Source organism: Pteropus alecto, unplaced genomic scaffold (genome assembly GCF_000325575.1).
Source record: "Pteropus alecto unplaced genomic scaffold, ASM32557v1 scaffold146, whole genome shotgun sequence".
Taxonomy (NCBI): domain Eukaryota; kingdom Metazoa; phylum Chordata; class Mammalia; order Chiroptera; family Pteropodidae; genus Pteropus; species Pteropus alecto.
In genome coordinates, this window is record NW_006442107.1 from 4,237,223 (window position 1) to 4,249,191 (window position 11,969).

Here is an 11,969-nt window from a genome sequence, read left to right on the forward strand (position 1 = left end):
TATGCGTACCTATTTGCATACATTTCCATACATTTCCGGAGGACTTTTAGTCTTTGGAATCTCCTGTACTCAGAAGGTAGGTTTAAGGGGAGCTTTAGGGAGCTGGAGGGCCTTTTTCTTTCTTTTTTTTCTCTTGTGGTAAAATATATCTATCACGTTTAGCCTCCAAACTGTTTTTTTTTTTAAGTGCATAGTTCCGTGGCGTTAAGTACATCGCACAGATGTGCACCCATCCCCTCCGTCCATCTCCAGAACTTTTTTTTACCTTTCCAAACTGAAACTCTGTCCCCACTAAACATTAGCTCTCCAGTCTCCCCTCCCCCAGCCCATGGCAACCACCATTCTGTTTCCTGTCTCTATGAATTTGGCCATTCCAGGTACCTCATAGGAGTAGAATCGTACACTATTTGACCTTTTGTATCTGGCTCATTGCACTTAGCACAGTGCCTTCAGCAGTTATTCCTGTTGTGGCATGTGTCAGAATTGCCTTTCTTTTAAGTGTGGATGTATGTACGTCTTGTTTATCCATTCATTTGTTGATGGACGCTTGGGTTTCTTCCACTGTTTGGCTGTTGTGAATAATGCTGCTATGAACATGGGTGTATAAATCTCTTCAAGATTCTTCTGGGTACGTGAGATTGCTGGGTCACGCAGTAATTCTAGGTTGAGTTTTTTGGGGCACTGCCACGTGGCAGGGCCATCTTGACTTGTGTATCTGCATAGACTGATCCCATGGGGCGGGGGAGTACCACAGCCCATCCTACTCTGGGATGTGCAGCTGGGTGGGCTTGAGGGTGAGCCCTGGGGCAGGGGTAGTGAGAGAAGAGCTGGGGTAGGGGTGGGGTGACAGTCTGTCCAAGTGTGGTGGGGGGAGGTGTGGCCTGGCTCTCTGCAGTGAGACAAGTCAGATTGGAGCCCACATCTGCGAGGCCCAGAATCCTCTGAAATGTGGGGCGCACAGCACAGAGCATCCAGCTATTTGCATTGGACTCCAGGGGTCATGTGATGGCAGCCCAGGGTGGAGGCGACTTTGTCTTTCGTTCCCTGGGTGGAGACTAGGAGTGTCAGGGCCCTGGAGGGGGGTTGCTCAGGCCCGGGAGGTTCTGGGTGCTCTGGGGGTGAAAGGGCTGGGATGGCTGAACAGTGAGTGTGTCAGAGCTGGAGAGATTAGATTACGGAGGCAGACAGAAGCAATGATTAACTTTTCCAGTCTGCACACTGTCTCCAGTCTGTCGTACTGTTGTTTTTCCCTGTAAGTACAGTGTGGCCCAGGCCTGGCCAGGCCCTGGTGTAGGGTTGTAAAGAAAGAGAAGGAATGAGGGCTGGGAGTGAGCAGGGGCGGGGAGCCAGGGAGCCAGGGAGCCGTCCAGAGAAGGGTTTTATTCCATCAGATCCTGCATTGGAATTTATTGGCCGGAATGCAGTAAATGTTCAAAATGCCATCCCATCCAACAGTTTTCATAATTGTTGTGGAACAAGGGGAGCTGGGGGAGGGGAGGGATGAAAAGGACTTTTGTTTCCCACTGTACTTTTCCATGTCTTGGGACGGTTTTCCTACCGTCTAGAAAAACCAGAGTCGAGTTGGAGCTGTGTAGGGGGTGGGGTGGGAGTAGGGCAAGGGCCTGCGTCTGGGTCCTGGAATACCTTTCAGGGAGGGGGAGGTCATTGTGCACCAGACTTAATTAAAATGAGGCCCTCAGCAAAAGCAGCTCGCTGCAGAGCCCCTAGCCCTGCAGACAAAACTGTCCCGTACCCCTGAGGTGGTGTCCTTTGGGAAAACTGGTTTCCTATGCGTCCGCTTTTATTAAGACTGTTACCGAGCGTTAACATGTATCCAGTGTACTTGCAAGTGGTCCATAAAAAAAAAAAAACAAACAGAAAACGAGAGGGACCTTTCAGTGGTTTAAGCAAAGGTTCTTTTTTGTTGGATTCGTGTATGGGAGTGTGCCTGCATTCCCAGTTGGGAATCCACATGTGGAATTTGGGGGAATCTCTGGGAGGTGGGTAGTTGGGTTTAGAGATTTGATTCAGTCGTCTTCCTGTTGTCTTGTGGTCCCACCTCTTCTTGGGAGCGGCCAGGGTCATACCCAGTGGACAGGCTGGCGAGCAGATAATGCCGTACAGGTCTGGGGCGTATTGGGTATGCAGGTTTATGGACCCCTTTCTGGAGAGAGCTTCTGAGTTATTTGGGGGGTAATGGTGAGTACTTCGTGGTGCACCATGGAGTGGAAAAGTCTTGAAATTAAAACTCGAGAAGTTTTAATGAGGCTGGATACACGCTAAACGGCAGCCAGAGAGGCCCGTTTACTGTAAATATTATGAATGGAGTTGGCCGGACTGGAGTCCCCACCCTTCCTCTGAGGCCTCTCAGAGCCTGGCAGAGCTGGCCTCCTCCGAAGGCAGGCAGCCGGGTACACGCTATAATTTGCATGGCTGACGGCTGGGGCACAGGAAGCCACGTCAGCCCGGCTGGCGAGACAGACGGGAGATTTTGATTTGTGTGGCTTCCCTCCCCTGCCTGGCTCTACCCTCAATTATATTCTCTGATGGCAAAGTACGGCTCTTAGGAGGGACCCCAAGGCTGGGGGCCTCAGACTTGGACGTTTCAGGGGCTTTGGGAGGTGGGGGTGGGGCCCTTTTGAGGGGTAGGGAAGTACATTTTAACTCTAGTAACAGATTACTCATCACAATTTGTCTGTAAGGCATAGTCACGCATCAGTCTTGTAGACTAGCAGGATGCGCCAAATCCGTAAGCTCAGGAGAGTTTGCAGGAGGAGGGTGGTGATGGGTGAGAAACTTGTGGGCACCAAGCCTGGGTGCACATTGGACGTGATTGTGAGAAAGGAGACCCCTCCCCTGGGGACTCCCCTTTTCCTGAGGGCCATGAGTAACAGAAACGCGGAAAGAACACAAGTTTGTGACTCTGAGGGGGGAAAAAAAGTTAGTTTAGAGATGGACACAGCAGCAAAATCTGACCCAAATCTCCTTGCTCTTTTGATTTTGTTTGTTTTATTGTTGCAAATTAAATGCAAAAATGTGCCCTCCTTTTTCAAAAGTGATTTTCTTACTCTCCAGAAGGTAGTGAAAGTAAATGGAACCGGCATTGTTTAATACTTACCGATTGGGCACCTTTGTGGATTACAGAGTGTAGCCAGAGACCATCAGAGCCAGAAGTGGGCCCAGCCCCCTTTATGTTAGTTATGGATAGGTTAAACTGAGACTCAGAGAGGGCGAGCCACTTGGCCAAGGTCACAGAGCCGTTCGTTGGCAAAGAAGCTGCTTCTTGGTGTGAGGGAGCTGGACCCCACGCTCAGCCCTAAAGTAGGCATAGCATTTCCAAAGTGTGTTCTGAAGGACACCTATTTTTTTCACTCCAGCATTTGCATAGGAACCCTTGGGGACTGGTGGCTTTAGAGGTCCTATTTGGCTGCCCACCCATAGCTCACGCCCAGCAGTAAGCAGGAGTCTGGCCTTGAATCCCCGCTCTGCTCTTTGGCACATGCCATGTACCCCATTTCTCCTTTTAACGTGAGGATGGTAGTAAGTAGTCTGCAACCTCACAAGGCTGTTACTGGAGTCCCTTCCAGCAGGGCCTGTACATAATAAATGCTTATCAAGTGTAGGCCCAGAACTGTCCTCCCACAGAGGGGCGGGGTGCGGGGGGGGGCGGAGCAAAGGGGAAGAGTGATCAGTGTTTTCTGAGCAGTTGGTGGAGAACTGGAGAAGAGATAACCCTCCTAAGAGATGAGACCCTTGAGTGTAGCTGCAGGCTGGGCCCTGGCCCCTGGCTTTCGCATCTCATCGTCATAACAACTCTGTGAGGCTGGCACCGGGAGCATGCGTCACTGCCAAGGTTCCACGGGAGGTAGATTTGAACTGGGGCAGTGGGGTGGGGGTGGGATGTTTGGGGGTGTCATACCGCAGCAAAGAACTCCCCGAGGGCCAGGATTTTGGGAACTCAGTTAGCTGGACCCTAGGACCTGAAGAAGCGCCTTGGTTTTTGAAGGAGACCCTATGGCATCTCCTGCCCACCCCCCAGTCCAGCCACCAGTGGAGATATCGCATTACAGAGCCCTGAAAGAAAATCCAGCCTTCTCAGTCCTGCCTTCTGCCAGCCAGAATTCATCCCTGATCCGTTTGGTGAAGGAGCTTGCCGCAGCGGTGATGGACAGGGTCTGACGGGTTTTCTGGGTAACTGAACGTTAACCCGAAATGTTTTGAGTTGGTTTTGACCCCATGGGTAACTTGCTCTAAACCCCAGAGTTGTCTGCCGCTTTAGGAATCTGAGGGAGTCCTTTCCTGTCCTGATGAGGTTGAAACATGGCAGATAGGGGCTGACCCCAGAATCCGAGCTGAACCCAGACACCTTAGCAAGTTTCTTATGTGGTGACTTTAGTTTTCTGGTTATTTGCCTCTCGAAAACAAGAGACCAGTAAGAGTCCTTGATAATTGTGAGTATTTGGGATGAGACTAGGTGGGGACGTATTGACACAGGGTCCCTTTTTATTTCAGCCTTTGTCCCTGAAGTGGGCTGGCTGCTCTCAGAACAGCCGTTTTCTGGCTGGGGTGGGGAGCAGGGCTGATGGGTGCTGTTAACCTTTGAGATGTCTGATGTAGGGGAAGGATGGGATGAGGCAACCCTCGGTGGCGCCAGAGTCCTGACGAAGGGGAGGACCCTGGACCTGCTGTGGGCGAGGCATGATGGCAGTGTTTGCGTTCCAGGGTTGCCAGGTTTAACTTCTAGGTCTACTTTTGTGCCCTTCATTTGCCCTCGTCCTCCTGTGGGAGGCTGCCATTTCTGCCTAGGGAGACCTGTCTTCTCTATCCAGCCTTCTGCTCTGCTGGACCACTGAGGAGGGGGCTCGCAGGCCCGTCCCACTGTCAGATTTTGGCAGAGTAACATCCCTTTATACCCCAAGTGCCTCGCAGAGATGAGAGCGCGTCAAGACCTCTCCTCGTCTGTCCACTTTGTACTCCAGTCCCCTTGCACCCTGGCAGTTGGGTGCATTTAATACACCGAGTGCCAGCTGCTCTGGCTCTGTCTGTACTGGCTTCGTTTCCCCAGTAAAGGCCAGAATCTCGAGGACCTCCTCCCCGCCATCAGCACCACCTCTGTGTGTGGGCACAGGCAGGTTCACATGGCCCCTCTCTCACGCATGCCTGCTTCTCAGAATCTCACTGGGTGTTTTGGGATCAGTTCTAGCTGCCTCTCTGGCCTCATGGTCACCTTCATGAGCCGGGTCCAGAAATGGTACCGCCGAGGCACTGGACGTGGTCTCTCTTCCCTCCCTCCATTTTTCTTCATCTAAAGCACTTTCAAATAAAACTTTTTTTAAAGGAGAAAATTCCTTGCTTACCTAAAATCTGGCCCCGAGGTCTGGTCATCTATGCCGTCGAGACCCCAGGCGTGAGATTCATTCATAAGCCCCTGGTCTTCTAGAAGGGTCAGGTCTGTTCATTCACGGTCTGGGGAATTAAATAACTTTGTGAGAAGAGGCATGGAGCTCTTTGTTGAGTGGTCTTCTCTAATGCGACTGCAAGCACAAGGTGAAAAGCTTTCTCAACACCCTCCTCTGCCTTCCTTTTAAAGGGTGGATTTTATGCTTTAAGGGAAATGGGGAAGGGGAGGGGGAAAACAACCTTACAGGAATTTTAGGCCGATTCAGCATTTTTCTGGGGTTGCTCCAAAAATTCCCTCAACTATAATAAAAAGAAAAAATTGTGAGCAGGCATCTGATTAGTTAGCTTTTTACAACACAGCTTCTTCTTCTGTTTTTTTGGATGCTTTAAAATGCACAAATAGTGTTTTAAAACAAGCCCCTGTACAGTTTTCTGAGGAGGGAGAGAAGCTGTTGAAAATACCAGGAAAAGTTATAAAGCTGAGAGAAATGAACAAGGGGTCGTGAGTTTTGCCTTTGGAGTCGAAGAATCAGCAACCGTGATAAGCCGAGTTGGGTCTCTGAAGACTGTTCCTTAGGCCTCCTGGTAACCAGCTCACCAGGGAGACTTCTGCATGAGATCCTCCCAGGTCCTCACCATGGGGCCCGGGGAGCCCCCAGGAGCTAAGCACAGACCTTTGTGGGGAGACGCTTGTGGGCTGTGGGCCCAATTCAGGGAACTGGGTTTCTCTGAAGATGATGCTGAGTGCTTCCCAGAAATGAGCCCAAGTGGTGGAGAATTCGGGGCAAAGGGGGAATCTCTGAACTGACAACGGGAGAAGCTGTGCCAGGCCCCAGAAGTGTGATGCATTGAAGGCGCCCTCGTTGTTGCGATGGTTTTTCTGGAGAGCCTGTTTTTGTCCTCGGAGATAGTCCAGGAGCTGTGAGGAGAAGGAGTATCAGCACTGGGAGGCCCTGGGGTGCCACGGGGAGTGGGGACTGGGGAGCAGGCAAGGATCCTGCTATGCCAGATTAGGGCACCTAGTGGGTTTTCAGGGGCCTTCTTCACACGCAGGGACACCCACACGCTGCCGTTTATCTGGGCTGGGCCATTAACCTCAACAGAAAAAGGCTTTTTCCAGGCATGTCTGGCAGCAAATTGCTGGGTGGACTGGCGGGCTGCACAGATGAAAGAGAGACCCGCCAGAATGCTCCCCCCTCTCCCCGCTCAGGGCGCTGGGCCGTGTCCAGTCGACCTCAGGCCCCAGCCCCCGCCCAGTTTCCTCTGCCCCCAGAGGCCCGAAGGGCAGACGCAGCCCCCACACCCCTTGCTGGTGGGCCTGGCACGGACAACTGGATCCCAGGCCCCCACCCCACCTCGCACCTCCTCCTCCTCCTCCTCCTCCCTGACAGCGGGTGCCAGGTTTCAGGGCGGCCGGGCTCCATGAAACAAAGTATTGTGAGGCTCCGCTGAGGGTCTCCTCCGCCTCCCGCCCAGCGACTCCCTGAGTCTTCCTTTCCAGGCCAGGCTTGTTGTCCGGAGTTGGGATAATAAGGGAGAACTTCTTACATTTCAAAACATCCCCCCCCCACTCCCCGCCACACATGCGCGCGCGCGCACACACACACACGCACACACACACACACACACACACACACACAGAGGCAGGGCGCCCTGAGCCTTCCAGAAGAGGGCTTTCTCCCGCGGCACACTTGCACACCGGAGCGGTCTTATTTACGGGGATGTCGTGGGCCTTTGCTGCAGCCTTCAGAGCTGGACTCCCTCGCAAGAAAGTTCAAAGATTGCCAGCACTCACGAGTTTATTAGCAGTTGATGGAGACTCTGCAGAAACAAGTCAATGCCTGATGAGTCACCTTCTGCTCGGAACCCTTGCCCCTCTCGTTCTCCCTTATGTTCTAGTGTGCGCGCACGTAAACACACTCACTTGTGTGCTCACACTCCTGGACACGCACGGCCTCTTTCACACTTGTGCTTTATAGATGCATGTGTGCTGAGGGTGGCAGGCCCATTTTCTGGGGGTCGATTTTTGGTGGAGTGGGGATCGAGGGAAAGAATGAGCCCTCAGCTCTCCATGTTAACGTAGCTGTCCGGGCAGGCATTTGAGAAGGCCGGGTAGGGTGTCGAGGAGACAGCCACTCAGGGTGTGTGTGTGTGGCTGCCTCCGTGGGTCACAGTGCACATGTGTATACTGACTTACGGGACACCTCCATGCAAGACTGGCTGCTGCTTTAAAAAAAAAAAGTTCACGGAACTGACTGGTTCCCAGGTCCCGACATGCCTGTGAACGTCGGAAGGCGTTCTGTGCTGAGCTGCACTGGGTTACCCAGCCTGCGGGGGCAGCAGGCGCGGGGCCCCCAGCCCTCCTCCTCTCTCGGCCACCACGCTGTAGAGCCCATCGCCATCCCCTCTCCAAGCTCAGTTGTTCCCCAAATCGAGAAGGCCAGACACATCAAAAGACATCTCACAGCCAATCCCCACCTTCGTGCCCCAAGCCCCCCAGAAAGTGAGAAGTGAGGGCTGGGGGGAGGGCAGGAGGAGGCCTCTGCCGCTGGCTCTCCCCCCTGCCTTTCCCCATTTTTGTTAACAAATACAAGACTTCCGGTCTCCGCCCTGCCACCACAAACCACAGCGTTCCTGCAGCCTGGCCATGCAGCCTGGCCCGGCTGGGGAGATTTATGGTTCCCAGTCTGAAGCCTGCCCCGCTGGCTCCAGCTTAAGGAGGAGTTGGTATGCCAGCGGCAGGGGCTCCCTTTCCTTCCCTGTGTCCCCTTTTTAAAGACCTCTGTGCGCCTGTTTAGGAAAATCACCCGACCAGTGTTACTGCAGTCTCCCAGGCTTCGTGTGGGAAAGCTGGGACTGGGCCTCCAGGGGAGGGAGGGTGGAGGGGGCTGGGCGGGAGACTAGATGCTGGGGGGGCGGAGGAGGGGGGTGAGGAAAGAGAAGGGCCCTTTAAGGGTAGCTGACCCCATTTTAGACACATAATCGTCTGTCTGGGCTGGAGGAAGTTTCCTTAAGGGGTAGCCTGGGATAACACCAATCTGCGTGTTGTGATTTGGCATTTTGACATGAATTCACCCTTTGTGTGCAGAGCTGCTGCTGACAGACACACTGAGAGTTGTTTATCTATTAGGAAGGTTTTTGCCCCAAACCACCCCCATTTAATTTTTACCAGATAGCACTCTCTTATGACCAAGTCGCTAATCTAAGAACTGGGTGATGAGCACAGAGATTGTATAACAGGTGGTCCTAGAGTCTGGAGACCTGGGTTCTAGGTCTGGCTGGGCCATCCTCTGGGGACTGGTTTTCTCATCAGAATGACCAGGACCTAGAGCAGCTGGCCTTCAAGGTGCCATCCAGTTTAAAGGACTAATTCTAGGCCATGCGCAAGGCCTTTTCTAGCTTTAAAACCAGACTGGCCGGCCAGGTGGGCACATGTCCTGGTGTCTTGGGTGCCTGACAGGATGAAGGGAGTGGCAGGAAGAGGCACCCCAGTGAACCCCATGCTTAAAGGCAGGGCCCTTGAATCAGTGGGTCGAGATATCTCGGCCCCAGTGGGAGGACGGTAGAGGCTGCAGCATATGCAGCACCATCATCTCCCTCCGCCTTCCATCTTGTACTGAGGGATGAGCTGGTTGTGGGGGTCGGTGTGTATGTGCTTGTATTCCAGAAGGATGAGGAAAAGCCAGTCCCCATCGCCACCAACCCTGTCCGCTGTTTTGTTTTGTAGATTCCCAACTTCTTCTGGAGCCTGGGGATCGGTCACACTGGTGCGTGGTGGCATACTGGGAGGAGAAGACGAGAGTGGGGAGGCTCTACTGTGTCCAGGAGCCCTCCCTGGACATCTTCTATGATCTACCTCAGGGGAATGGCTTTTGCCTCGGACAGCTCAGTTCGGACAACAGGAGTCAGCTGGTGCAGAAAGTACGGAGCAAAATCGGCTGCGGCATCCAGCTCACGCGGGAAGTGGATGGCGTGTGGGTGTACAACCGCAGCAGTTACCCCATCTTCATCAAGTCGGCCACACTGGACAACCCGGACTCCAGGACGCTGTTGGTACACAAAGTGTTCCCCGGTTTCTCCATCAAGGCTTTTGACTACGAGAAAGCGTACAGCCTGCAGCGGCCCAACGACCATGAGTTCATGCAGCAGCCGTGGACTGGCTTCACTGTGCAGATCAGCTTCGTGAAGGGCTGGGGCCAGTGCTACACCCGCCAGTTCATCAGCAGCTGCCCGTGCTGGTTGGAGGTCATCTTCAACAGCCGGTAGCCGCGTGGGGAGAGGACAGAGCGTGAGCCGAGTGGGCCCAGTCCAAACTACTTTGCTGCTAATATTTTCCTCCTGAGTGCTTGCTTTTCATGCAGACTCTTCGGTCATTGTTTTTTTCCTCCCCGCCCTCCCCCCGCCTTTTCTTGTCATTCTTGTTTATGTTCTGTTTTGTTTTGTTCTTTGAGAAATAGCTTATGAAAATAATTGTCAGGGTTTGGGGTGTTGTATAGTTTGGCAGGACACCCCCATATGACAAGGAGAAGCAAAAATCAGTACCACCAAACACGGTGTATGAATGGGGAGCAGACCCTAACTTTGGGTTCTCGGTTCACTTGTCAGGGCATGTGTGCGTGCGTGCGTGCGTGCGTGCGTCTGTGAGTCTGTGCGTCTGTGTGTACGTGAACGACAGATGGGGGAAGCAGCGTGCTGCGTGTCTCTTACGGATGTCTCCTGCTGAGAGCTCTGCACTCCCCGGCTGTGTCTGTCTTGCCCTTTGGACATGCTCAGCGGGGCAGAGGCAGTACCCAGGCAAGCTGGCCATGGGTGTCCCGGCAGCTGCCAGAAGCGAGGCTCTGCCTCCAGCCTGAGGAAGCCGCCCCACCCCCCACCCCCCTTCTAGGACAGGGCCTGTCCACAGGCTTCTTAGAAGCCACCCTGCAAGAGGCTGAACCAGAACCAGTTGTTCTTAAGCTTGTCTTACTCCCCTCCCTCCAGCCACCCTGCTGCCATCGTCCTGTCTTTCTTTTTTGGCCACCTGCTCCTGGATGTCTCCGAGATGGGCTTCCTGGGGGCTGCAGTATTGCTCACCCAGTGCCCTCTCAGGCCCCTCGGCCTCTCCCCTGCCTTGGTTACATCAGGTTTTTCCCGGACTCAGAAAACCAGCTCAGCACTTTCCTCCCCTCTGCAACCTGTGTGTTGAGTTCTGCTGTTAGACCAGCGAGGGGAGCAGCCCCCCTTCCCGCCAAGAAGGATTCGGTCCATCATAACCCAAGGTACCATCCTGGGCTGACACCTAACTCTTCTTTCATTTCTTCTACAACTCATACACTCGTATGATATGTTGACACTGCTCTTAGCTCAATGAGCATGTTTAGACTTTAACATAAGCTATTTTTCTAACTACAAAGGTTTAAATGAACAAGAGAAGCATTCTCATTGGAAATTTAGCATTGTAGTGCTTTGAGAAAGGACTCCTGAAAAAAAAAAATCTGAGATTTATTAAAGAAAAAAATGTATTTTATGTTATATATAAATATATTATTACTTGTAAATATAAAGACGTTTTATAAGCATCATTATTTATGTATTGTGCAATGTGTATAAACAAGAAAAATAAAGAAAAGATGCACTTTGCTTTAATATAAATGCAAATAACAAATGCCAAATTAAAAAAGATAAACACAAGATTGGTGTTTTTTTCTATGGGTGTTATCACCTGGCTGAATGTTTTTCTAAAGGAGTTTATGTTCCATTAAACAATTTTTAAAATGTATACTTGATTCTATGTTGTCCTCCAGCTCCTTTTTCTTCTGGTGGGAGGAGAGAAGGCCAGGGCATCCATCAGAAACTGGGAGAGTTGGTGTCTCCCCGGCTTGGTGCTTGGTTGAGGAGGAAGGGGAGGTGGACCGCGCAAGGGACGTCCAGAAGAGCCTGCCCTTGCAGCATCTGTTCCCTGTGTGCTAGAAAGACCCGTGGCTACACACAACCCGCCTTCCTGTTAGGCGTGGCACTTGGGTCTAGCTGGCTGGGTGTCTGAATTTGTAATGGTGTCAACCCCAGGGAGCCCTTAGTTATAAAAAGTGGGGTGATTTTTCAAAGCTTGAAAAGTTGAGAAAAGGAGGATTTCATTTTCTGGGTGATTGGGAAGGAGGTTGCACTGGCAGACAGGATGGGGAGATGTGGTCACAAGAACCTGGGTCCATCCATCCGTTCCTGCTTGCTAACTCCTCACTTGGCATTAAATCCTGAAACCGCTGTGCCTTTTCCAGAGCAAGGTCACTGCCACACTGAATTCCAAGACAGGTTTCCACGAGGGCTGAAGCATTGGAGGGAAGACTAGGGCGGGGAGGTTGCATATTGGTGGGTGGGGGGATCAGTCTCCCTCTTACGTTCCTCCCAAGTTCTGCACCAGGTGCTCCAGGAGGTGATGGCCAGAGAGGGCGCCGAGTCCAGGTTCTGCGCTGCAGTCTCCTCTCCCACCTAACTGAACTCTTGAAGTGACAGTTGTCCAGTCCCCTCACCCAGCTCAGCCCCGATGGCATGTACTGGTAAAGCGCCTTCAGTACTTGCCCCTGGGATTTCCG

At 52.5% G+C, this 11,969-nt stretch overlaps 1 protein-coding gene across 2 annotated transcripts in view; it reads left to right on the forward strand.

The window, feature by feature from the left end:
• The window catches only part of SMAD7 (SMAD family member 7), a 30,620-nt gene extending 19,455 nt beyond the window's left edge, over positions 1–11,165 (forward strand). For both annotated transcript variants that reach the window (XM_006919914.3, XM_006919915.3), the window contains exon 4: positions 9,128–11,165. In XM_006919914.3, the coding sequence (XP_006919976.1) occupies positions 9,128–9,666 (539 nt within the window). In that variant the 3' untranslated portion in view covers positions 9,667–11,165. The remainder of the gene's footprint in view (positions 1–9,127) is intronic.
• Positions 11,166–11,969: the final 804 nt, after the last annotated feature.